Raw genomic sequence first — 24,968 nt, 5'->3', positions numbered from 1 at the left:
GGGGTGGAGTGGGGTGGGGGCGGCGCTATCCCGAGAAGTTGCTTTGGGTGGATGATGGCTTAAGCTTGATTCTAGATCATGCTTAAAAATTCCCTGCACACTTACAGGTTGCACAACTCTATGTATAAGGTATTATTTTTAAACTTGCTTAAATGAGCATTAAAAAAAAGAAATGGGAAAATGACAATATTATGACCTAATTCTTTAGGGTCAAGTAAGATATATAAGATGCATTTAGAGGGCTGGAGAAATGGCTCAGTGGCTAAAGCGCTTGCTGCAAAGCATGAGGACCTGAGTTCAGATCAGCAGTGCGCACGTAAGAAAGCTAGACACGGTGGTACGCATAAGCCAGCGCTGTGGAGGTGGAGACAGGGGGAGCTCGGGAACTCATTGGTCACGCTGTCTAGCCAGACACGCAAACTCCAGCTTCAGTGAGGGAATGCCTCAGCTATAAGGTGAAAAGCCAACAGGGGAGGTGCTTAGTGTGAACCTCTGGCCTCCACACTCATGTCCACTGAATGAATGGATGAATGAATGAATGAATGAATGATGTATTTAAAAGTAAGATACCTTCACATGCCTTCTCTGATCATGTATGAGCTTCATTTTAGAGGGTACAGACTTTATATGCTTGAAAAATTTTAACTGTAAATATTTGGGATAAATTTTTTAATTTTTTTTAATTTTTAATTTTTTAAAAAATTCATTTATTTGATATTATAGACATTTACTTAATAAACTTAAATTCTTACCACATAAATTATGATCTATTATGAACTGTTAAAACTTTCTACACAGAGACAGCACTTTCTCCCACAGATCTTCTATGTGCTGTAGATGGATATGTGACTCTAATAAATATGTTTAATAGTGAATTTCTTCACATAGGATCTCCAAGATATATCTGAAGCAAAACTTTAAAAGTCTTTGTGTGCGGATGCAATATATGTGTCAGAGCTGAAACTTGTCTCAAGTAAAACGTGTTTTATAAGGCCGAAGAAATATCATCCCGTTTAGATTTCTATTACTAAATTACTGCTACTTTTTAAGGTTACGGCTAAAACATGGCACCTGCGATTTGCTCCCAAAAAAGCTAGAGGATACAACTGGAACAAGGGTGGCCCTAAGCTCCTAAGCACTGGGACAAGGCCATGAAAAGAAAAGCTATCCCTGCTCTTCAAATAAACAAACAAACAAACAAACAAAAACAATACAACAAGCAAATGAGGATTATTTTCAAAATCATCCCGCTTAGGAAAACATGAAAATGAATTCTCTGAACACAAGACATTTGTCAAAACCATGAAACGCTCATCCCTGACAGCCAGTCACATCAGTAAACCACAGGGGCGGCCACCAGGAAAACAATAACCTTTACGTTTACACGCTGTAAACAAAGCAGACATCCGAAGGGGAAGCTGAGACTTAGTAGGTGCGCAGTTTTTTAAATCGTGTAAAAGGAATGCTTCTCTATTCCCCAGGCACTAAATTTCCTCACACACAGAAGGAAAGGATGAATTTTGGAAATGGCACCACCAGGTATGGCAAATTTACATTTGTGTTTAATGCGGGCAGGTTCCAGGGACACAGGACAGACACATTGGATATTGTGGTCTTCAGTGAAGGATGGTGACTCTCAACTTTAGAAACATCACAAAGGCTCTCTCCTCACCTTCACTTTAAGATGGGGCTGGGAGTTCATGTAACTGAACAGTTGCTCGTAGTTCCTGCACTGCAGATCCCATTCTGTGTATTCACTGAACCGAAAATCGTCCCCTAGCGGAGCCAGAAGAACTTTAGTGCGGAAAAGTTTTGATTTTTTCCGGTACTGATCCAACAGCATCTGAGCCCTGTGAAAGGCAAGGGGGAGATATAAAAAATTATATCAGGAAAAGCTGACATAGCAGCTCAGGAAAAGGACAGCTTAGAAGCCAAAGGTGTATTATATGAAAAAAAAATATTACTAATTCCTTTTAAAAGTTAGGTAAAGTGAAATTTATAAGACATTTTCTCCATCACTCATTGTCTGTTTTAAATGGCTACAAATTCTTACTGTAACGGAAATTACATTGTTTTCCAATAGATAACCTTTGAGATGTCATAGCCAACTGAGATACTAGTGACTTCCTGGAACCCCTCCTTACCTCAGCAATTAGACACCAGACAGCCTATGTTTTACAATAATCTCATATGAGAAGATATAAGGTCTCACAACTGTATATCAATACTGAACTTTGTTCTATTTTAATATCCCACTTTCTAACAATCAAAAATCTAATAGTCTGGTAAAACGTGGAAAAAGTATATTTAGAAAATGATTAAAAGTATAAATCATGATACCAACTATTTCCTAGAATTTTAATATTTTCCTTCCAAAGGAACAACCACTCACTGTACAGCTGCCACCAACAGCCTGGTCACTGTCACAGTGCCCTGGTCAGTGGCTCCTGCTTAGCACCTGATTTTGCTATTCTGGTTTCCACTCTCTTGGGCTCTGAACCGTGACCCCGAAAGGCCAGCCAAGTATGGCATGCTGATGTCCACAGCTTTTATACTTCAAAGTCAGTGTTCTAGAGAAACTCCCTTTGGGGGGGAGGGGGAAACTGAGTTGGGACACTGTTGAGAAAGCAGGAAGATAGGCTCACAAACTGAAATTAAATAAGCATAGGAAGCCAGAGCCATTCAGGGTAGGGAGAGTCAAAGCTTGAGGAACTCATGTTTAAATGACAAGAGTGGTTTCTTGCCTCATATTCCAATCTTCACTTCAAAGATTATCCAAAAGTAAATTTCAATTCCCAATATAAAACTTATGAAAGTACCTCAAAGAGCATCAATAGGGGCTATTTTATGAAAAAATAACATTTAATTAAACCTAGAATCCCATATGGACATTCTGAAATTTATACTCTCTGAAACTGCTTTGCAAATACAAATTTTTAGCAATAATTTAATAGCTTCAAATTATCTTCATAGTAAGTTCTTATAATATATAATTCTTAGTTTTAGTAGCATGATGAGTAAAATATAATCATAGTGATTTCAAATAATATGTGATTCATAGTTTTCTAAGATTAGCATTTGGTGAGATAGTTATTAATCTTTATTGCCAACTACCTAAATTCCACATTTTTCAAATATATTTTAATTATTACTTCTAATTTAAAATGCACATGAAAAATGAAACAAAACTCCCTCCCCCAGTAAAAGGAATTAAAATAAAATATAAGAACAGATAAAACATGTACTATAGATGAGCACTCAACTATATTCCTGGGGTAATAATACTAGTAATAAATAATAAAAAGTGGACTAATAAATAAACCAAAGCGTGCATGGTGGTTTATATGCAGAGAGAAGGCAGTACAAGCACTATCATGCATTTACCTTTGTCATCCTTCACAACACCTACAAACAGAACTCCCTCCTGATTTATGTACTATCATACCCATTTATTTAAAAAGTTATTCAACCATCTCCATGTAACCTCTTCCTTGCTCTCTCTAATTCATAGCCTGTATCTAGTTAATTATATATATATATGTATAATTGATATATATTCCTAAAAATACCAGAGAACCCAGAACTGTTACTTTACTAAACTATCTAAACTATTTAAAAGAACTTTTAAATACAGATGATAAAACATAATTATCAATTTATTTAAATGTATTATTTTTCTAGCAGAATTTGGTATTTCTGTATTACAACACAATGTATTACACATCTTTCACCTTTAGTGTAGTAACTGAACTTTACAGGAACCAAAATGAGAAACAATACATGACTTGAAATGAGAAGTTTCCTTCATTGTTGCATTGTTTTCTGAAGAAGTAGTCCATCCTTGCAATTTTTATTCAAATGTATTTAAGTATAAATAATTCTAATTAAAGTCTTCTGTAAGTCAAAAACATCAGAAAGATACAAAAATGTGTATTCATCCGAGCTGTGCAAGTCACCATTACTGAAATTGTTATTAAGGTAAGAGATAATTATACTCTTCATGTGCTCCATTTTAATAAATGTGTTTTTGCAGTTGAGCTGCTTTTCTTACTACTTCGTACAATGAGGACCAAAAGTCTTATTATCAACAGAAGTATATGGAATCAATCAAACCCAGTAGAAAGCTTTTACAGTGAGTGCAAAAGAGATGGTAATAACAGTGTATTATAAGTTAGCCATTGTATATTGATCTGTCATTGTTCGCTTGCCATTAAATTCTAACGCACAAAGGTGCTGACATTCCGAAGCTACATTAGATCTGGTCTGAATGAGGGTAATGCTGGCTGCCAACACCCACTCATTCAGCCCTTCAACAACAGGGAAGTGAGTGGCCACAGTGTTCTTGATGTCTTATAAAACACACATTTTAATACCTGCTTTGGACATTTCCAGGAGATATTGCTTCTGGGGGAACTCCCCAGGGACAACCATACCGGCCTCCAGGAAGCCGTTTAAAATCAAACTGGCAGCATATTTTAGGATCAGGTCCACAGGTGTGAGGGATGTCGTAGCTGTAGAAGGGCATCATATGGCACAAAATGTCTGTGGAAGATCCAAGATCTAAAATAGAAAGTCAACATATTTCCACTCATGAAATTGTTTCTCTCCAAAACTACCCAGATGCCATCATTTTATACATATCTAGGAAATGCAAGCTGTGCCATAAATCAGCAGGCATTTTTATCCTCCAGAAACACTTAGCAGCCACAGCTGAAGGAAGATCTCTAGCTCACCCCACTCCCCTCTTCTATCTAGTAGAATTGAAATAGAAATGTCCCTGGTGAACCAGCAATTGCTGACCTGGAGGACACAACCTGAGCAAAAGTAAGTCCTACAGCTGGCTCATGCAAAATCTCCACCTTGTCAATGCTGGGGTGCCAGCTTCTGCTACATCTGTTCTGTTCCTGGGGACATACTGTGACAGGTCAGCCAGGGAGGCTGGGTGAGAAGAGGAATGGGGGGTGGGGGGTGAGGGAACAAAGGAGGAAGGGTGGGCAGGGGAGGAAAGCCCTAGAGGAAGGTCAGCTCCCCAGGCTGGAGAGAAAGTTCAACCTGGTAAAGTTCATGGAGTCTCTCCTGCTGGTCCCAGGAGAGGGAGTCAGTGGTATTTGCCACCACAAAGGGAGCCTCAAAAAGGGGAACTTCCAGTTCAAAAATCAAAGCAAACCAAGATAGTATGGAAATTACAACTAGCCACTGATAGAGGAATGTGCTTTAGTCAGGACCTCAGTCACAGCATGAGACTACTGCCCAGTACAGGGCAGAAGGGGACCACCAGGAGACTAGAGGACTGTGGGGTGCTAGGATTTAGCAGCACCCTCCTTTCACGTATGTGTGGGTCTCCAGTTTCTACCATGGGTATTGCTTCTTTAATAAGGACATGGGTGTCAGCAAATATTTTCAAACAATGAAAATAACTGTTTCATTAAGAACAAAACACACAAACAAGCTACACCTAATTTGAAAACATCTTTCGGGAAGTCACATTCTCAAACCTACCTGAGAAGCCCTAATGGGCTTTAACCACATCTTTGACAAAATTTTAAGCTAGTCAAAACCTTTGTTTCTGTGCTGTCCCCTGCACATGTCACAACCCCCAAGTTTGACATCAAAGGACAATGGTCACTGACACTTCAGGTATACCAGCAGGCCTGCAGGAGTCCCAAAACTGGTGGCAAATAACTCCTTCTTCCTTCTTTGACCAGGATATAGCCTGGACCTCGTATCTTTCCAAATAGCTTCCACTCTGCAGCTAATTTTATACAGTTCAATCTCCTGGATGTGTCTATATTATGCTACATTAAAATATAATTTTACATGTAAACTTTACATGTAAAGTGTAATTTCTTTATACACAGAATATCTTCTAGTTGTTGTAAATTCAGAAAACTACCCAATAATTTTCTACCAACTGCTAATTTGAAGTAACTTGAAACAGACCAATTGTTTAGGCAAAACTTCTACAAATTAATTGTTTTTCAGATTAAGATGTATTTGGTTAAACTATACATGATGTAACAAATAACCCTTCAAGACCTGGGCCTCCCTGCAGGGTGAGTTTTTCCAAAATTAAATACAGATAGAAAGATGGAATGGAGAGAGAGAGAGAGAGAGAGAGAGAGAGAGAGAGAGAGAGAGAGAGAGAGGATAGATTGAGATAGGTGATAGATGATGGATGGATGGACAGACAGATAGACAGATAGATAGACAGACAGACAGATAGATAGACAGATAGATAGATAGACAGACAGACAGACAGACAGACAGATAGACAGACGGACGGACGGACGGACGGACGGACGGACAGACAGACAGACAGACAGATAGAGATGATAGACTAGATAGATATGACAGATGATAGAGATAGAGGATCCATAGATGTAGACAGATGATAGATAATAGATATAAACAGATATAGATAGATGATAGGTAGATGTAAACAGATAGGTAGGTCAATCGTTGATAGATAAATAGATAAGTAAATACGTTCCTTATTGAAACACAGGAAGACATATGGGAAAGTTATTTTCATGATGTAAAACCAACTTTTTTTCTGAAACCCTGGTGGTTGAATTACTCGGGAAGCAAGTGTCAGTGGCCTCTTTGCAGCCTTTCAGCAAGAAGTTCTTTGCAGAGATGGAAGTCAGACTCAACCACACTGGCACAGGAGCAGAGGCTTCAGTTTCAGGAGCTATACAACACTAAGTTCTACCTCCCCACAAATGTCCCCACAAATGTCCCCACAAATCTAAGCTTCCATTCTTTGCCATAAAAAAATAAATCAACTCAGGATAGTTAGAGGGGCTGAGGGGGGATCATAAAGGATTTCATATAAGGTGTGCCCTACAATAAAGAATCAACAAATAAAAAGAAATATGAAACACCCCTCTGGGTATCCAGATTTAGACTTTCCCCATCCTCCTCCTGGATCTAGCTGGTGAGTACCCCCTGACTTCCACACCATGATTTTTCCAGAACATGCCAGATCTATCTCAGGTCCACTACCAGTGCCCTGCCCCGCCCAGTCTGTACAATCCCACCTGTGTAGTAACCAACCTCTAAGCTTCTACAGAGTCTCATATCCCTTACCCAACTGGTTTGAACACCCTCATGTCTGCCACAGTAAACCATTACACTCCTACCCTATCAGTAAATAACCACTGATTGTTTCTGCAAAGCTTCCAATCACCCCACTTGGTAACTAGAGTTCCTACGTCCTCCTATACCAGGGTCTAGCCTAGTGAGATCACCTTACTTTCCTATCCATGTATTTTCCAAAATCCACCAGATCTAGCCTGGGTCCCACAACGAATGAACTAGCCTATTCTGGCCTTGCCTGCCTACTCTACAAAGGAGCTTTACACATTGGCCAGGATCATCCTATCTATACACCCCAGTACACAAGAGTCTCCCAAATCATATACAAACTCTCATGCCAGCAAGATCTACCTCCAAACTCCAGCCTTGAAGAAAGAAGCCCAGTTTCTATACCAGCCTGGTCCTCTTCATCCATTTGACTTCATTCCAACCAAGCTATACCCAACCATTAGGTCCAACACTGTTGACATATCCTCTCTTCTGACAAAGCTGCTCTGTCCAGAACATACTCAACTGACAAAGAAAGTCCACACAACTATTTCTCCTCACAAAAATATCAGCAATAGTAAAGATCAAGCCAGTTTCTTCTCTCCAGGACCTACCAGTCTTGTAGAAATGTTTATCTGTGAGAATTACATAGATGAACCCCAAGAATCAGGATTTATTTTAAAAAAAAATCATAAACTTCATTTAAAAATTCAAGGAATTTTTAGAAATCACACATACATGCACGCACACACACGCACGCGGGTACACACACACACACACACACACACACACACAAAGATCAATGAACTTAAGGAGAAAAAGATTAAAGAAAATAAATGCCATAGCAGTAACCAAGAAAATGTGGAACAGAATGTGTGATAAAATTGACAAGGACAATCCTTGACTCAGAAATAGAAATCAGTCAAGAAATACAAATAATGAAGAAGACTCAAGCTGAAATGAAGACAGATTTGGAGATCCCAACAATTCAACTAGGAAACTCAAAGGACAACCTGTCAGGAAGAATGAATCGAGCAAAAGACAGACTATAAACACTCAAAAATAAGTACAGAATCTATGCAGAGTAAAATAAAATAAAACACAGGAAAGGAAAACAAAGGAAGTGTGGGAAACTTAAAAAATAAAAAATAAAACAAACAAACAAACAAACAAAAATACCCAAGCCTTTCAATTATAGGCATAGATGAGAACGAAGAATTCCAAGACAATGGCACAGACCAGTTCTTCAACAAGATCATAGAAGAAAAGCTGTTTAAACCAAGGGAAAGCACACTTACAACAATAACAGAAGCCCAAAGAGCATCTAAAACAGAAGATGAGAAAAGAAAAGAAAATATCCATAGCATATCATAGCTAAGACACTAAGTATATATATATATATATAACAAAGAAAGCATATTGAAAAATGCAAGAAGAAAAAAAAAACCCACAAGTTACATATAAAGAAAAACCCACTAGAACAATAGTTTTATAATTAGAAACTTTAAAAACCAAGAGTATAAAGAAAAGAAAAGCAATCAAGTCCTAAAAGACTATGATAGTCAACCTAAAATAATATACCCAGCAAAACTATCTCAGGCTGTGGAAAGAAATATGAAGCTACAATTATTAAAATACAAAATAATAATGAGACCATAAACAACAATAGAAAATATCAACAATATCATGATCATAATTAACATACATATTTCAATATTAACATTAAATATTAATGGACTCAGTTCTCCAATCGAAAGGCACAAACTGAAGGAATGGGTCAATAAACAAAATCTAGGGTGGGAGAGATGACTCAGAAGTTAAAAACACTAGCTGCTCATTGTAGGACCCGAGTTTAATTCCCAGCAGTCACATGGTGGCTCATAACCATCCACAGTGGGATCTGATACTCTCTTCTGGTATGCAGATATATATGTAAAATACATAAACAAAGTATAAAAATCTTAAAAAAGAATAAACAAAATCTGTTACTTACAAGCAAAAACACAACTCGGTTTGAAAGATAGGTACCACCTCAGAGTAGAAGAACAGATAAGAGTTCTCCAGTAAAATGTAACCACAGAGCAACTAGGCATTGCTATCTGAACAGCCAGCTGAAAGTAGACTTCAAAGTAGTTAATCAGAGACAGAGAGGGACACTTGATTCCAGTCAAGGGGGCAGTTAATCAAAAAGACATTACTATCAGAAACCAATAAACACCAAACTCTGGGGTACCCAATTTTCTAAAATATCTACTACTGGATTTAAAGAAACAGAGTAACATTACTCAATTAATAGGAGGTAACTTCAATACACTTACTCCAATAAACTGGTCATCCAAACAAAAATTAAACAACAAAAGAAACCTATCAGAATTAATTGGTATCACACGGCAAATGGACTTCCTGATATCTACAAAATATCCCACACAAACAGCAAAGAATACACACTCTACTCATCAGCACACAGCTTCCCCAACAGAGACTACATCTTGCACGTGTGCATGCACATGTGTGTGTGTGTGTGTGTGTGTGTGTATGTTTATGTGTTGAGCATGTGCACACAGACACACACACTCACACATACACACAAATCTTTATATATTCAATAAAGTAGAAGTCTCTCCTTTTATCCTTTGAGACCACAATGAAATAAAACTGACAGCAAACAAATCACTAATAAATAAGCAAGTTCAAGGAGAATAAATAACTAAGTACTAAATGAGGAATGGGTCAGAAAGGAATAAAAATCTTGCTGGAACTAAATGAAAACGAAACACAACAAAACCCCCGAGACACTCTGAAAGCCACCCTACGAAGGAGGCTGGTAGTGTGAGATGCTTACAACAATTTTTTTTTTTTTTAAATCAGGAAGAGCACAAATAAATGGCTTATGATGCGACTCAAAGAGATGGAAAAACATGAACAAACCAAATGCAAATCCAGCCAATGAATATAATAATAAAAATCAGAGAACTTTAAACATACAAACAAAGAAATAAAACAAAACAAAGCAAAAGAATCAACAAATCTGGAGACTAGAAAAGATTATACTGAGTGAGGTACCCTAAACCCTGAAAGACAAATGTCACAGGATCTCTATGACTGAAGGCTCCTAAGCTCCCACTTTCCCGATGTGAGTACATGGCCGGGATAACTGCAGAAACCTGTTAAGGAAAGCAGGACCAACTGGAGAAGAGAGGTAGCAAGACTGTAAGAGCAGAAGACAAGGGAGTTTGCTGAGGCTATGCCTCCGGCTGATGTCAAAAGCTACACCCATAAAGGCCAACCAACATGCCTGCCCAGAGAGATCTGAGCAGAACACCGACAGACATGCTAAAGTAGATGGGAAAAGACCAAGGGCCTCGAAACTCTACACAAAGAACTACACACAGCGAAGGAATGCCGAGAGCAGGAGAGACAGGCTTCCCAGGAAAGAGCCCACCAACTGGTCATCCAATAGCAAAAGGCCAGCTCTGAAACATGAACACAGTCACAACATAGAAAATATACTTAATACATACATGCATGCAGTAACAATTAATGTAAAAAGAGTTCATGGACCTGAAAGAAAGCTAGCAGGGTACATGGAAGGGTGTGGAAGTGAGAAAGGGGAAGACTGAAATGTTTCACTTATAATTTGATTAAATCATATTATAATCTCAAAAATAAGTAAATAAGAAGTTCTTATTTAATGTGGGTTGGTAAAGCAAGACCTCTCATATATGCAGTCTCCTCTAGAGAAAAAGAGGGTAAATTCTGCCTTAATTTGTGTGCATATAGGTAGGATGTTCTCTGGGAGGACAGAATCCATGGCATTGCAAGGACATTTCTTATAGGACACAGAGACAAGAGAGAAGGAAGGAAGACCAGCTGGCTCTGAGGCATGAGTTCTAAGGCATGCTAACTTTCTAAGAACACAGTACTTTTCCCACTAGACCAGAGGTTCTCAGCCTGTAGGTCGGGGCCCCACTGGCAAACCTCTCTCTCCAGAAATGTTTACAGTATGACTCACAACAGTAGCAAAATGACAGTTATGATGTAGCAACTAAAAGGCTGGGGACCACCACAGCCTGAGGAACTGTACTGAAGGGCCACAGCACTGGGAGGGTTGAGAACCACTGATCGAATGTGCCATGTTTACTATACAGGTGAATAGAAACGGTCGTCGTTATAAAAAGCAACGAGAGTACAAGCACCAGCTGGCCCAAGACTAAATGCTCATAGCCATTTGCTCCTGTCGGTCATAAAAACAACTTCACAGATTCCCAAACATGAATTGGTACCAGTATGTCTAAGAATCTTGATACAAATACAATGGGAAATAACGGTCTTATAACAAAAACTACCTTAAAGCAGTCTAATATTCAAGGTCTGTACTATAAGTAAAATCCTCTGTGGTGTGGTGTTTTGAGTGAAAAACGGACTCCCAGGCTTGGCTCATTTGTTTGAACGTTGGTCCCAGTCGATGAAACTTTGTGGGAAGGATTAGGAGGCGTGGCCCTACTGGAGGATGTGTGGTGGTGGAGCAGGGGGTCTTTCACTAGGCGGAGCTTTGAGGTTTAGAAAGCCAGCGTCATTCTGTTTGTAATTATGTCTAAACACAGACGTTCTTGGCTCCTGCGCCAGTGCCATGTCGGCCTGCCTGCTGCCATGCCCCCCACCATGAGGATCATGGATTCCAGTCCCTCTGGAGCCATGAGCCCCAACAAATCTTTCCTTTTTTAAGTTGCCTTGGTCTTGGTGTCTCGTCACAGCAACAGAAAAGTCACTGCTGTAAGTTCAGAGCCCCTGAGACCTTACAGCTCGGTCAGTGGAGTCGTCAGCTTTCAGCAGATTCTACATACCCCAATTCTGTCTCCAGAAAAACTCCAGCGTTTTATGCAAAGAGAAGTGTTTTTTGACTGCATAATGGACTCTCTGGATGAGCATGTGTGAAAATCCAGCACGCTTTAGAAGATAAGCCATTGTGGGTGAATGACCAAAGGGATCTATGGCCCAGCCCGATCGAGGTTTCACTCCTGTTGATAAAGAAAAGAAGTGTTAATGTTCTTTTTTCATTTTTTGTTTTGTTTTAATGATAAGTGAATTAAATTATGCTGCACTGAGACACATCAGAGCTCTGATTATACCACCTCACAGCTATGACTATGTGACTGCCAACTACCAGAAGTAGACCAATATCCAGTCTGTTGTGAGGGGTTAGACAACCCAGGAACTGCTGATCCTACAACTCAACTTACACCTCCAAATCCCAACAGTCTGCCACTGACCCCTTCAAACGGCCCAACATCACCATGTCACACGCTGTCAGAACTGATCTACATGACTTCACAGTGTGTCACTGAGTCTTAAGGGTTTCTGATGCTCTTCCTTTTGCTTTACCTAGAATGAGGTTAATGGAATGCTTCAAACATGGCTCAGATCAGTTATAAGAGCCATCAGCTAAAATGTGCCTCTGTTTCAGAGAACGAAATGTGGTAAACATAAATAAATGTATAGGTTAGAGTTAATGACACATGAATATTTATCTAGCATTATACAAAGCTGGTCATTCAGCAGTTAAAGATTCTCAAATAAGACTTCTACGTATGGTATAAAACTTGGCATAACTAATAGAACGCTGCAAAGGTGTTTTTTGTTTTTTTTGTTTTGTTTTGTTTTTGTTTTTCATTCAAGCACCTGTTTAGCTCTCTCTCACACATCTACAAATATGGGAGGGACAAGGGTTACAAAAATGAGTTGAAACTGACCCTGGCTCTAGTAGGAAATACTATCATTCAAATAGCTATGACCCAAAGTAACTGATAAGACGCCAGAACACCCTTGCTGAAAAATTCTAACATGGGAAAATATTCAAGATCAAAGCAAACTAAAGACATGAAAACTAAATGTAACACAAGGACTGGGCTCTTGACTCCGCGCAAAAACAGCAGCAGCCTCTAACGACAGGGGTGTTGGAGTAGTTGAAGAACGCTGGATGCCACCCATGAATCGGACTTTCTGTGGCACCACTGCTAATCTTTCTGGTTTGACAACTACCTTCTTTTTACGTGTGCCCTGTTTCCTAAGGAAATACACAATTGTGTGTTTAGAGATGGAGGCAATGCACCCTCTGACTTACTGTCACATAGTTCATTAAACAAAATGCACATGAACCTGTGTGTTCAGGAGGCACAGCATCTTCCCCAAGTAAAGCCCTAGAACATTTTATGAGTGTGAAATCTAAGGAGAACTGGGTATCATCACAAATAAAGGGAAAGGTGAGCCTGGACACAGGACAGCGAGCACATCAGATGTCAGAGTTCAGTGCCCATCAGTTTAGAACTGCAGCATCGTTGATGATCCCTTCCCTGTCACAATCACCGGCACCCAGAGGAGCCACCGGCTGCAGTGAGAAAAGGAAATCCACCAGCCAGCCAGCGCTGGAGAGAAGAGGCAGACTGCGTTTCTTAAAAACTGGGACGGGAAGGGAGGACAGAGCTGGGGAGAGACTTCGGGATTCTAGAACTCGCTAGTGTTTTCCCTGGCATTAGACTTTTCTTTAAATAAAAGGGTAGGAAGAAGGGGTAATATAAAAAGATCCAGACAACTATGATAGTATACATCACATATATTTACAAATCATCTACTTCCTGAATTCTGCTAAAAAGTTACTGTCCTACCTTTCTACATAGAATGCCAATTATTTATATAAAAATATTGTTTAATACAAAGGTTACTGTATATAAAACTATTATTTTGCATTATAAATAATTAAAATGTTGGTGAAGTTTGGTTGCCAATAAAACAATTTAGTTGACATCTGAGATCAGATTACATCTATAATTATGCAAATATTTTTAGCATAAATTTAAAAGAATCTACCTAGATCAGAAGGTTCTTTGGGCACAAACTCTTTACAGTAAGTTTTTCAAACGTCCATAAAACTCTTGGAAAGTAAAGGATGAAATCTGACGAGTTATTACATTAAATATCAGAAGCCAGTAAGTAATTCACATAAATGCAGCACATTAAGAAAGAAATCTAATCCCGTTTTTGAAAACAAATATAAAAATCATGAAACATAAAACATTAAACAGATTGAACTCCACAGCACCCAAGTGAAATGGGATTTGCTCTGGAAGTCAATGACTTTTTAATTGACCAAACTGCTATTACACTCATAGAACAAGTTAGAAAAACTACATACTGGTAATAGATATCTGAAACAAATATAGTACGTACTGCAAATTGAAAAGTATTAAAAAGAATTTCCTCAACACTATTAAAAATATCTATATAAGCTAATAGATAATATATTTAGCATGTCTAGGCAATTTCATTAAATATCTGAAATAAGAAAGGCAAGTATCACTGTTAACATGTGACTACAGAAGACAAAACAAACAGATTCACGGTCTAAACACTAACTGTATTACACAGATAATCTCCATATTTAAGGAAGTACATATTTACTATATATAATAAATTATATAAACCATTAGTAATAAAAAGATAAAGTAAACTCCCTAACTAGATTTATACAGCTACACATTCACACATACAAATCAAAAGATGGCTTAAATATTTGTATTAAAACAGTTAAAAGAAACAAGACACCATCATGGCTAGTGTTCGTTGTAGACTTGGCAGATTGCAAAATCACCTGGGTGATGGGCCTTGGACATGGCTGTAGAGATTATCTTGACTATGTTAACTGATAGCTGAAGACACCTCTGAATTGTAGGTTAGGGCCTAGGCTATGTGTGTGAGACAGCTGACAGAAATCTAGTTTAAAAATCAAACACTACAGAAGTGAGTTAGCAACATATACCGGAACCTATCACAAAAATAAAGATGTAAAATCTCTATACAAAAAATCAATACACGTAGCTATAAATAATACCAGTAATGAGTCTTAACTGAAATCAAGAAAAAAAAAAAATCCCATTTACAATGGCAGCTAACAAAATAAAGTATCTAAAACCCAATTCAACAAAGAAGCAAAGCTTTCACAATAAAAACTATGAAAACCTCGGTGAGGGGAGGGGAACTAAGGATCTACACAAATGCAAACATGACTTATGGTTGTGCATCAGCATTTGTCTGGTTAACATGCAACTGTTTCTTGCTTAGCCAATGGATTGCAGATATTCCCCTGCATTTATTTTATTTTTTTTTTATTTTGTATATATAAGTATTTTGCCCGCCTGTAAAAGGATGTGCACAGACAGGTGGTATGAACTGTCCAAGAAGCCGGGAAGAGGGCATCAGATCCTGTGGAACTGGAGTTAGAAGCAGTTATGAGCCAACAACAAGGTTTGTGTATCCCCAGCTGACCTGGAATCTACTACATAGACAAGGATGACCTCAAACTCCCAAATCCCCTGCCTCCACCTCTCAACCACTGGGACTACAGGTGTGCACCACCATGAACAGTTTGTATGATGCTGGGAACAGATCGCAGGGCCTTGAACTGAGCCACATCTAGTTTTCTGTACACACCACATCATTTTGTTGAAGGCGCCTTGCATTTGGTATCTGTGGGGAATTCTAGAACCAATCCCCAGAGCCATGAAGGCAGGGCTTGCTTACAAAAAGGGAAACAGGGAGCCTGGGACAGAAACACACCAGCCTATAGGTAAACGCACTCTATTATACACGAATCTGTCTCAGTCAAGACAAAAGTATACTGAACAAAGAAACTAAATGCAAAGGAGTACGCGACGAGCCCACATGTGAGTTCTTCAAACAGCAGAGACCCTCTACAGTCATAGTAACAGGGAGCGTGTGGCTGGAAGGTGGAGAGAAAGGGATGAAATGAGCATGTGTATCTGTCAGAACTCACCAATCTCTCAAGATTTATCCACTGAACTATGTGTAAGCTGTATCTCAACAAAAGTTAAACATTAAAAAAAAAAAAATCTGAAAGTTGTGTTTGTACACATTGAATCTCTTAGCTTAGGACATATTTCAATATTTAAGGAAAGGGGCTGTCCTGAGCAGGTCGGTAAGTTTCCACCTAGTCCCACACTAGCACCCTGGCTTGCTGACTAGTTAAAGCTTATGAGCCCGTGCTATCCCCTCCCAACATCCCTCACCACCTGTGGCAGTCAGGAGAACTGGCCCCAGGGTCCCTGTCCCTCACCACCTGCAGCACTCAGGAAAACTGGCCCTGGAGTTCCAAGAGCAGGAAAGCTGGCCCGGCCCCTCTATGGCTGCAGCACTTGGAAGAGCAGCCCTGCACGGTGGAGCTGCTCTGGAGGCCTGGATGTAGACCAGCTGGCCCCAAGAGCTGAGAACAGGAAAACTGATCCTGCCTCCTGATGATGGCAACATTGGGTGGCCTAGCCAAAGCAGCTCACACCCAGGCTCAGACTGAAAGCTCGGAACTGGTCTACCCCAAAATCATATGAAGGGGCGAGTCCTGCTGATCCAAAGCTGCAGGATCTCCATGACACAGGGCAACAACAGGAGAGCTAGGAGGAGTTCCAGTGAGGATTCAATACTGATGGTGTCACAGCAGCCAGAGGTCTCAAACCAGATCAATGACTCTTGCAATGAATATTTGCAAGTGAAGATATATGGATAGAGGATACACACTGGGACCCACTGGGACACACTACAGCTTTCATGCTGAGATATTTTCTATACATTGGTCTTTGGCGGTGGTGGTGGTGGTAGTGGTGTGTGTGTGTGCGCACATGCATCATATTTAAGTGGGGAGTTTGCAATAATAAAATGTAGATAAGAGGGGACGGGAGATGAATGGGACTGGGGTACATGATGCGAAACTCACAAAGAATCAATGAAAAGTTTAAAATACATAATATATGCACATAACACATGAAAAAAATAAAAAGAACTGAAATGTCATCTCAATGGACACTTCCTTTGATTATTAGTATGACCTGTCCTTCCCTGTCTCTTTTGATTAACTTTGGTTTGAAGTCTATTTTGTTAGATATTAAAATGGCTATACCAGCTTGCTTCTTAGGTCTACTTTCTTGAATTATCTTTATCTAATCCTTTACCCTGAGGTAACGTCTATCCTTGATGTTGAGGTGTGTTTCTTGTATGCAGCAGAAAAATGGATCCTGTTTTCACATCTCAACCCCCACCCCCACCCCCACCCCCACCCCCACCCCTGTTCACACACACATTCACACTTAGGAACTTCAGAATACTATCACACAGCTATGACTTAGGATAGAGTAAGGGCACCAAATATAAAAGGAGCATGGACCACATCCAGAGGTCATGTTCCAAAGAGTCGGCCCCACATGCACATGTAATTCCTCTAGCAACCAATAGGAAGAAGATGTGTAACACACCATCAACTGAGAAACTCAGCACACATTCAGTGCCTGGGACTTCCACAGGGCACTGCTCACACAAGCACACACATGATAAGGTGTCAGGTTCCTAGAGGAAACAAATGCTAAATACACAATATGCTTTTAAAAGCAGTAGACCACTCTAATATAAAGAATCCAAGAGTCCAGGAGCAGCCAAGGAAAGACTCACAACAAGTAATGAGGTTAGAATCTCAGCCCAGCTGTGGCAATGCATTTCCACAGATGCAGTATCTGCAGTGTATTCTCCAGGTTTCCAAAAACAGTCACCACCACAACAATGGAATGGGAAAAGAAGAAAGGTTGAAGTGAATGTGCCATAATGCTAGGCATATGTGGAAGTTTTCTGGGATTAATTCTCAGTAGATTTAAAATTGTGTTAAAAAGGAAATAAATTGATTCCTAATGGAGACAAAATAAAAAATTACCCACAAATAACTTTAATAAAAATCACAGATGCTTATCATAAAGAAAAGCATAAAAGTTATACTGAGGTATGAAATATTTGCAAAGGGCTTCCTGTCCAGTGGCAGGCATAGAGAAGAAGATGCCAGTGGGTGCTCGGATTTGGTGAGTTGCACGTGATGCCTGATGCTGTCAGCCAGCATCCTACCCATGGGTCCAGTCACACAGAGGCCCAGCCATCACAGGTAGGTGTGATCCCTCACTTCCGAGGAGAGCACTACCAGCACCTGGCCTGTGGGCCAGTGAGATAAAGTATTTAAAAAAAAAAAAAAAACAAAGAAACAAACAAAACAAAACTCATCCTGGAGTCTGGGAGGGGCAGAGGGGAGCATTTCTGCTGCCTAGAGTCATCTTTCTTATAAGCTGCCTAGGAAAAACAGGGTACAGACCAACACACAAACAAGGTGAGGCCAAGGAAACAATCTCCATAGTGTCAGCTACGTCCCCTGGAAGGAACCATACCCGGAACTACCATGATATAACACATAAATGCCTTCCATTGTTTTCTGTCCCACCATCAATTTGAATAAGGCTAATAATAGGGTCTTGACTCTTATGAACAAGTCTTAACTAACATATAAGTAAAATCGTAAACTTCTAAACAAATGTAAGTCAATAAATAATATAAAAAGCATGATAATATTAAATGGAACTGTCATATGTCTATATAATTGAGACCTAATATAATTAATGAAGGATAAATTATTCAACAATTATTAGGAAAATTAGTTCAGACCCCCTGAATGTACCTTCCCCAAACAGCCCAAATGAAGTGGGAGAAGAGGAACAAATATAAATACATACCTAGATTTTTTTCCAGCCATTGATGCCCTTCAATTAGTTGGTCAATTAAGGCAAAATAATGTGGAGTGGCTTCATCAGGCATAACCCAGCCACCGGTCACAATTTCAAGCTGACCATTCTGTAGTAAACTAGGGAAGAAACAAATAGAATTAAGATAACAAAGTTCACAGAAGAAAATAAAATACATAAACGTCTAAGATCAATCTTTACAAATGGCCAGTAGTTACATGAGGGAGGGGGAATTTTTTTTTTTTTTAAACAGGTAATTGAATTTCAACTCCAGGCCCCTGGGATGAAGTACTCATGTTAAAGAATCTTGGGTGACCCTTCTTTTCCTAGGACCCTTCTTCCACACAGGCACAGACTCCTCATGATAGGAGTTGTGTGGTTTATTTCTGAATCTCACAGGGCACTGTACTCAGGCCATGTGCTTGGTGTTGGCTGGAGAGCTGCCATTTCAAGGATGGTGTCTGTTCCAAAATACCATATAAAAGGCGGCATTTACCTCTGTCCCTGGGACACAGTTAAGGTAATTAAGCACACTGCTCCGGTAAATATAGTAATTAACTACCGTGCTTCCGCTTTACTAAATTGTGGGCTACGTCGTTCTTTTTTTATGATTGGTTGCAAAGCTGTGTCATTGCTGTTATTTGTCTGTTGAGCATCCCTTGGCAATAATATCACACAAGACAATGAGTACTAATTGTTAATTATTAGCATAACTTTCTCTAGGAAGAAAAGAAAACTATGAATGACCAGTAACTTGAAAGTATCAGAAGAAGCAGAAGAGCTGAAGACTTTATCTGCAACATCAGAGACTGTCAGGTTGTTTATTCCTATCTGCCTCTCCCTCCTACACACCAGAAGGCAAGCACCAGGAGAATGGGGATTAGCATGTGCCCTTACATGCCTGGCACTGAGTAGCCTGCTTTGAAAAATAGATGCAAACGAGACTGTCCGCTTAATATTAGTAATTAATGAGTAGATTAAATCAGGTCAGGCTCACATATAACACAAATCAGTAAGGATCAGGTCATTTAGAATGGAGTTCCAATTATGGTGACAGTGGTAGAAACATGGAAGAGGAGCAGGGGGGTTTATAAACACGTATCTCTGGGAAATCTGAGCAGGACTGGAGCGGAGGAGGTGAACGCTGTGATAGCACAGGGGTGACTTGGCATTCCCAAGTCTGTATGTTTAATAGAGAGATAGTAATGAATACTGGGAGTGAGAAAGGAGGCGTCACTGTGCAGTAATGAGCGTAAGTGAGTCTGGGCTAGCCAGTGACAGCTGGGCTTCCAAGGGGGATGGACAGCAACGGGAAGTCAGATGAGGAGTGCCCCCGTCTCACAGGCTGGAAGGAAACGGTGTCTTTAAAAAGGAAGTCATAAGGACAGCTAGAGGTCAGGTAGGAAGAGAGGAGCGCGACTGATGAGAAGTTTGAGGTACATCCGAAAGAAACATCTGGAAAAGCGTGGAGATGCAAAACTGGCTCTTACAATTGTAAAAGGATTGAAGTTACGATAACTAAGTCAGGACACAAAAGTAAATCCAGCCCTAAAGCTGAGAGGTGGGTTGTTCAAATACTGGCGCTCATATAGTCTGATCCGAGAGAATTTTTAAAATCACATGAAAAAGCCAAGATCATGGCATAGAAGCCAAGGGACTTTTATAAAATGTGTGCTTTTTTCCCGACAAAACAGTAGGCTCTTAAGAAAAACTGCATGAGCAGGCCAATACCAGAACAAAAGCATGACGTAAAAGAAACAGCTGTGGTTATCTTAGCACAGTTTATCCAACCCGACAAGGCGGAACACCAAGCTGAAGAAAAATGTCAATCTTTTGATATATATTTTTATATATTTATATATAGTCTACTAGATATTTCTTTATTTACATTACAAATGCTATCCCCTTTCCAAGTTTCGCCTCCAAAAATCCCCTAGCCCCTGCCCCCTACCCCTGCTCCCCAACCTACCCATTCCTATTCCTGGCCCTGGCATTCCCCTCTACTGGGACACAGAACCTTCACAGGACCTAGGGCCTCTCCTCCCCTTGATGACCCACTAGGCCATCCTCTGCTACCTACGCAGCTAGAGCCACGAGTCCCTCCGTGTGTTTTCTTTGATTGGTGGTGAATCTTAAAGATGCAGCCACAGTCTATGTACTACTGCAGGGACAGAAATGACCAGGTTAGCGAGTTTACCTATTCCATGGTGGTGTCTGTTTCCCTGGCATGTGACCTTTTGAAAAGGAAAACAAAAAACAACAACAAAAACAAAAACAGATTATAAAGCCAAATGTCTCAGGGTCAGGAAGGTTCGGCTTGACAGAAGTGCTTACTGACAGTGACGGAAAAACCTGCCATGCAACCATTCACCCACTCACCATGATCGACAAGAACAAAAAGGTGCACACAAAACTGTGTGTGTGTACAAGAGGTGTCATACTTAAAATCCCTAAGGCTGCAACTGTACTTCCTAGACTTCCATAATAATAAGAGCCAGGGGTGGGATTCATCTGTACTTACAGAAGTGTTGAGTCAAATACTGGCACTTCTGTGTACATAGCTTTCAGCAGCATCAGGTGAAGCGTTTCTGTGAGAAGCAGAGGGACAAGCCAACGACACAGGTCTGTCCTGTGAAGCTGGTTTCTTAAGTCTCTCTACTGGGAAACTTTTCAACGTACGCATCATAATCTTAAGTAACAGACATGAGAGCAACATGCAAACAGGGGAAGAGAGAATACGCATGGAGCGAATTCAAGAGCCCACTTGAGAGCTGCTAAGTTTGAAACTGCCACGGCTCACATATCACTTTCTATAATGGTGGCTAGCTGCCTTGTTGAGGACATTAACCACGTCTCTATGTCAGTGCTGGGGGACTGGGTATAAAGCGCTCAGAGAAGTAACTGATCAGAAATAAGCTGAGCGAATCTGTCACTGCTCATTTTGCCCAAGACACAGATTTTACACTTCAGGATTTACTGCAGTGCCCAAGAAGCTGTAAATCATTTTTAGAGAGTGTCATGTCTTCTTCCACGAAGAGTCATCAGACATTTGGAATTTGGTCACACACAGAAGGATATACTCAAAGAGCTTTTCTCCCTAATGGGGAAATTGTTACAGACAACTTGGTAGCAAACAATGCATCATCTAGCAAGTTTCAAAGAGTCACAAATTAATCTCACATGAGAAAGTGAGATGAATTTGTAATCGTGCATTGTGGGAAATATGAAATGATAGGAGATGACACACTGGGTTCCATTCTTAAATACAAAATTAGTTACATGGTGTCTCCCGCAGAATCGATTCAGGCTCAGACTGGAGTCAGATCACCTGACGCACGAGCCTTCTGTGTGCAGCATGCAGTGGGAAAGCAGAAGGAAGTCTTGTTGTGAGCCCTTCCTTCCACATGCTAATCTGGGATCCTTCTATTCTCTAATATTCTGAATGCCAGCCTTCAAAGATGGAGTATAAGAAAAAACAACTGAGTCCTCTGTACTACTCCTTCCTCATCTCATTTGGGTGTGTCCCCTCCTCTTGACCTGCTGTCAGTATCTTACCAACCTCAGGCATCCTCCCTTCTAACACTGGTCTAACACTGGCTCTTAGGAACGCACTACCAACCGTCACGTCCTACGCAAACCTCAACAAAGCTATCACTTTTCATAAAACCTAAAACGCTCTTTCATAACATTCATAACTGACACTAATTATACACCTGCATCCCCACTGTCGTTTCCCTCCAATACAACACAAGCTCCAGAAGGGCAAGAATTCCCTGTTGATCATTTAACATTTAGGAGCCCCTAACAGCATAACAATGTAAGAAAGGGGCACCAATAACACACGAGAGAAACAAAGAGTAAGTGTTGGAGATTTCGGAAATAACTGACCTCTAAAAAGGAAATGTAACCTCATTTGGGAAGCTGAATGAAGAGCGGCATTCTGAGTCTCGGCCATCAGCTTACAAAAATCGGAAAGTTACACAACAGTCTGTGAAGCCGGATGTCTGAAAAAGGTATTAGCCCATGCTGCTCCCACGATCTATCCAACTGTAGCCTGCGTATACACTCAAAGGCACTCAGAAAAGTCAGACCAAAGACAAATGATTCACCCTATATTAGCAAGGGACGAGAAACAAACTACAGGGTCACCAGCTGGCAGTGACTAAGCTAAATCCCTTTCATAAAAGACTTTCTAAAAGTTCTTCAAGAAACGTACTTCAAGGCCAGGCAGTGGTGGCGCACGCCTTCACTCTCCCCACTCGGGAGTCAGAGGCAGGCTGATCTCTGAGTGTGAGGCCTGGTCTACAAATCGAGCTCTAGGAAAGCCAGCACTAGCCAGAGAAACCCTGTCTGGAAAAACTAAACGGAAGTGTGCTTCACTAATTCACCTTTTCTTACCAAGTAAGATTCTATTGGTGTGCTAGTCTACCATCTTGTTTGCAGACACCCGAAACATTTCCAGTCTGCTGTGAATATGAAAAGACTCTCTCAGGTCCACTTCTAGACCAGCTCCTCACACACAACGCATATGGTCATTTGGTAGTCTTGGGAAGTCACCCCCTTTAAGGTCCAACAGCAAGCTACTACCATGTTCCAGTAGCTGCTCCTTCTCCCCAACCTTTGCCGCTGTCAACATTAACAGCCTGGAAGGGTCTCTTAGATCCTCTGTGGTGAGGCTGCGCCTAGCCAATCTCTTCCAGAGTCTGAGGTGCCAAGTTCTTGCCCATCACAGTTTTCTCCTCAGAACCCCCAGTGTCTTCCCCATCCTCTCACATCTTCTTCTTGACTGGAGTTTCAGTCCCCTTCAGATTCATCCTAAATACTACAGGCTTCCAAACCTCACTGAAAACAACATGACTTTACAATGGTGTGCTTAACTGTGTTCTCTTTGTTCACTGAGGGCTTACCCTGGTTATTAGCACAGTAAATATTTGTCCAGTGAAGAACACAGTCAGTAGGGGAAGGCTTCTGAGGTAAGATAATACCTTCCCTGAGTCATGAGAAAGATTAGGTATGAAATTACCCAATGCATAAAACAACAATGTGTATGAAGAGAGCAGCAGGTTGGTATGCCAGAAGTCAGGGTGTTACCGAGGCATGCGTAAGGGCGAAATGTAAGGTGGGAGGCAGCCAGAAACAAAGGCAGACAGTTAAGAGAGAGCTGAACAAGACATCAAAGTCAAAGACGGGGAGCAATTTGTAACCTTTGAGTGTCGCTAAAGCGCCTTAGAGCATAGACATAACAAGGGGGGGGGGGCGGGGAGCTGTACTGGTCACTGGCAACAGGAAGACAACAGGGGATGGGATTAGAGGCCTGAGTCCAAGAACGCAGAACAGGCAGAACCGAGAGGGATCTGGGCCTAACTGGGCCTGGCACTGCGTTCTAGGGAAGCAGCCCTACTCTGGTCCTTCCTGCACGTCCACTAAGAAGACGCCTCAGGCCGTAAAGCCAGAGGCTTGCTGAGGTTTGAACATGCCTGGCACATGGCACACACTCAACAGGCTGGGGATCTTACCAAACCATTAACCACGGAAGATAAAGGAAGTCAAGACTGGGCTTTAGACTCAGAAGGACTTCCGATGCAGGTAACAGCATCCTGGAAGCAAAGGTAGGCAGATCTCTACGAGTTCGAGGCCAGTCTCCTTCTCACAGGCAGTTCCAGGGCGGTTAGGGCTAACACAGAGAGACTGTCTCAAAAACAAACAAACAAACAAACAAACAACAAAAAGAAAAACCAGTGACTGGGCATCCCAAATCGAGTGTCACCTCATGGGTGAGGAAGCAGTCACTTCGTCACTTCAGAGCCGCATGCACTGATCTGATGAAACGCTGCAAGCTCCTCACACCATCAAGATCTGCAGCTGACTTCAAACTTCACGAAACACACTGACTTCATGCTCTCTGTAAATTTTACAGCAGCCTTTGGTTAAACCCCATAAAATCTGACCAGTATAAATGTATAATAATGAGTCTGTTGTAAGAGCATGAATGGTCCATTTTTCTGGGAAAACCCAAAGTGTGCATGAGTTAAGTCTTAGGATTTAAGCAAGAAGCAGCAAATGTTTCTGAGCTCAGTGAAATTTTTACTTAAATACAAAACTGAAGAAAATGTAACAGGGTGCTTAGAATATCATATGAAAAGCCTGAGCCTTCTTGGAAAAATGGCAAAGCACATAAATATGGTAAAAATACAGTCTACACTGACTGAGGTGCAGCAAACACAAAACAAAATATTTCACACCACACACACACACAGACACACACACACA

The 24,968-nt window shown here is 40.7% G+C and overlaps 1 protein-coding gene across 1 annotated transcript in view; it reads right to left on the bottom strand.

The window, feature by feature from the left end:
* Nucleotides 1–24,968, bottom strand: part of Man2a1 (mannosidase alpha class 2A member 1) — a 154,759-nt gene that overhangs the window by 87,569 nt on the left and 42,222 nt on the right. The window contains exons 5-8 of the mRNA XM_021217692.2: nucleotides 18,690–18,817; nucleotides 11,931–12,104; nucleotides 4,374–4,560; nucleotides 1,673–1,850 (exon numbers count right to left, since the gene is read on the bottom strand). Of these exons, the coding sequence (XP_021073351.1) occupies nucleotides 1,673–1,850; nucleotides 4,374–4,560; nucleotides 11,931–12,104; nucleotides 18,690–18,817 (667 nt within the window). The remainder of the gene's footprint in view (nucleotides 1–1,672; nucleotides 1,851–4,373; nucleotides 4,561–11,930; nucleotides 12,105–18,689; nucleotides 18,818–24,968) is intronic.

This window comes from Mus pahari, chromosome 18 (assembly GCF_900095145.1).
Source record: "Mus pahari chromosome 18, PAHARI_EIJ_v1.1, whole genome shotgun sequence".
NCBI lineage: Eukaryota > Metazoa > Chordata > Mammalia > Rodentia > Muridae > Mus > Mus pahari.
The sequence above is the reverse complement of the archived record's forward strand: the minus strand, read 5'-3'. Positions and strand labels throughout refer to the sequence as shown.